We start from the raw sequence: 2,490 nt of genomic DNA, 5'->3' as shown, positions 1-2,490 counted from the left end.
ACAAATCGGGGAGAAGGTACAGGGAAGAATAAGCATAAATGGTGGGTACAAACAAGGGGAATTTAAAATACTTTAAGAAGTGGAGAAGTCATGGAACTTATTTGTATGACCCATGGACATGAATGTAATCAGGCAATTACAGACCACGGGGGTTGCAGTGTGGAGGAGAAAGAGAAAAGAAAAAATGGGAGAGTTGTAACAGCATAATCAATGAAACATACTTAAACAAGGGAGCTTCTGAAAAATGTGGAAACACAGGCCTCACCCCCAAAAATCTTAAAATCTGCATTTTAACAAAACTTCGTTTTTTGTTACCACAATTAAATGTACACAACTTACTTACACTTTCAACTCACCATGAATTTTGTAGCTGAGAAATATACATAGTTGACTTTGAATGATACAAATACAAAACTCAACAACCCCTATGCTTGTGTCTCTTCCTTCATTTTAAAGTTTATTTTCCTCAAAAGTAGTGTCTTTGTGTTGGATTTGTGGACATGTATTATCCTCACTTGTCATTGTTACAAAATACATTAGAGAGCATTAAAGGGTCAAAGTGGCCTTACTGAATGATTCAGGTTCTCGCCCAGGTCAGAAGCACTTGTAATACTTCTCATGTTAGATGACACTGAGACATGTGCTGTTGTCTCCTTGAAAAATTTGCCCCTTTTGTTCCAGCCATCTTTGACCTTCAAGGACGTGTCAATAGATTTCTCTCAGGAAGAATGGGAATGCCTGGACCCAGCTCAGCAGAAACTGTACTCAGATGTGATGTTGGAGAATTACAGCAACCTGGTCTCCCTGGGTGAGCCCAAATTCCTTCACATTTCCTGCTCCATTCACTGCATTTTCTGTATATAGCATCTTTTGCAGACTTGACTCTGTATGGTACACTTTGAGATTCATGGTCACAAGGGAGAACTTGAAGGTTATCTCCTGTGGAAAATAGAGGTTTCAAGAACTATGGTTCTTAGTAAATCACTGAAAACTGTATGCATTGTTAGAACGATTCATCTGCATTACCAAACAAGATAATCTTGAATATTTTAATTTTCCTGTAGTTTATTTTACCAGAGCACACATGGTTTGGAAATTGGGGATCTTTAAAAAATAATAATATTTCCTTTGTACACAGGTCTTGTTGTTTCTAAGCCAGCCCTGGTCACATTTTTGGAGCAAATGGAGGGCTGGGATGTTTCCAAAAAATCTTCAATATCTGCCCCCCCAGGTAGGTGAGAATGCAGATGCAGATATCACAAATGAGTAACACAAAGGTCTCAGAGGAAGCCTGGCCTTCAAGTGTGTTTTGGGAAGCTGTACTTCAGTGGAGAGGCTTTTAAGAGCCCAGGAGTATTTCTGTTGCTGTCATAGAGGGACAGGTCACCTTCAACAGTATTTCAGGCTCCTGCATGCTTTCAAAATTCTGTTTTGACCCCAGTGACCTCTGTTATTCTACTAACATTTTTGGCTCTAGCCCTTGTTCTCTAAAAATATATACATACAAGCATTAAAAAAGTGTACAGTATATACAATTATGTTATTTTTGGACTGTGAGGACGACCATGATCTTGCTCCTCTTGCATTGATTTGGGGACTCAGAAAATCTTTGCATGTTGCTGAGATATTGTACGTCAAGCCTTTTTCTTTAAATTTTGTTTTTGTTCCCAGAATGGAATTCATAAAAGAAGAGGTCAGCATCCTGGAATTTTTCACCGAAAATTCAGAACCCTGGGGACAGGTGTCACGTTTTCTGACCTACAATTTTTAACCTTCCGGTGTTGCAAACAAATCCCTACTAAGTATAGACTCAGTGATATTCTTGTAGTGTAATGCAGCTCCCCAACATGAAAAAATCTGCTTTTCTGTTTCTCTTCCAAATGTCCTTGTGCTCGTGGAAATGTACCATAATTTCTTGATCCAGTCATTTACTGATGGGCACTTATCTACCTTTCAGGATTTGGCTATTGTGAATTGAGCTCTTATTAACATTGGGGTTCACAAATTCTTTTCAATTGGTGTGTCATTGTGCTTAGTGTAGAAGGGTCTCCTAACTTTTGGGACAGCATGGACAGATCTGGAGAGCATTTATGGTAATAAAATAAGCCAAGTGGTGAAAGACAAATACCATATCCTCTCACCTATAACAGGAAAGTAATCATCAAAACAAGCAAGCAAGAAAAATATAAATGGAAACATTGAAATAAAGAACAAACTGACAGTAACCAGAAGGGAGTGGGAGGGGGTAATGAGGAGTGAGAGGGCCAGAGTTTTCAGGAACATGTATAAAGATCACATGGACAAAATCTATTGGGGAGTGGAAATGGGAGGGACAGGGGAGGATTGGAGGTGGGCTGTGATTGGAGTAAAAGATAGAAAGCTGTAGTTGAACAACAATTAAATTTTAAAAAGACACATGAGAACAACTAAAAACAGTAGGATCCATGGAGGGAAGTGGGGATTGTTGTGTTGAGTGGAAGGGATGGGGAA

At 39.1% G+C, this 2,490-nt stretch overlaps 1 protein-coding gene across 1 annotated transcript; it reads left to right on the top strand.

Annotated features, from left to right (window-relative positions):
- The first annotated feature begins 572 nt into the window (after positions 1-572).
- On the top strand, positions 573-1,239 carry LOC119058064 (KRAB domain-containing protein 5-like). The gene is made up of 3 exons (XM_053659685.1): positions 573-593; positions 682-808; positions 1,139-1,239. Exons 1-3 carry the CDS (start codon positions 573-575, stop codon positions 1,237-1,239), a joined length of 249 nt encoding a protein of 82 aa, XP_053515660.1.
- The last annotated feature ends 1,251 nt before the right edge of the window (positions 1,240-2,490 follow it).

Source organism: Artibeus jamaicensis, unplaced genomic scaffold, assembly GCF_021234435.1.
Source record: "Artibeus jamaicensis isolate MK-2021 breed Jamaican fruit bat unplaced genomic scaffold, CSHL_Jam_final scaffold_804, whole genome shotgun sequence".
NCBI lineage: Eukaryota > Metazoa > Chordata > Mammalia > Chiroptera > Phyllostomidae > Artibeus > Artibeus jamaicensis.
The sequence above is the reverse complement of the archived record's forward strand: the minus strand, read 5'-3'. Positions and strand labels throughout refer to the sequence as shown.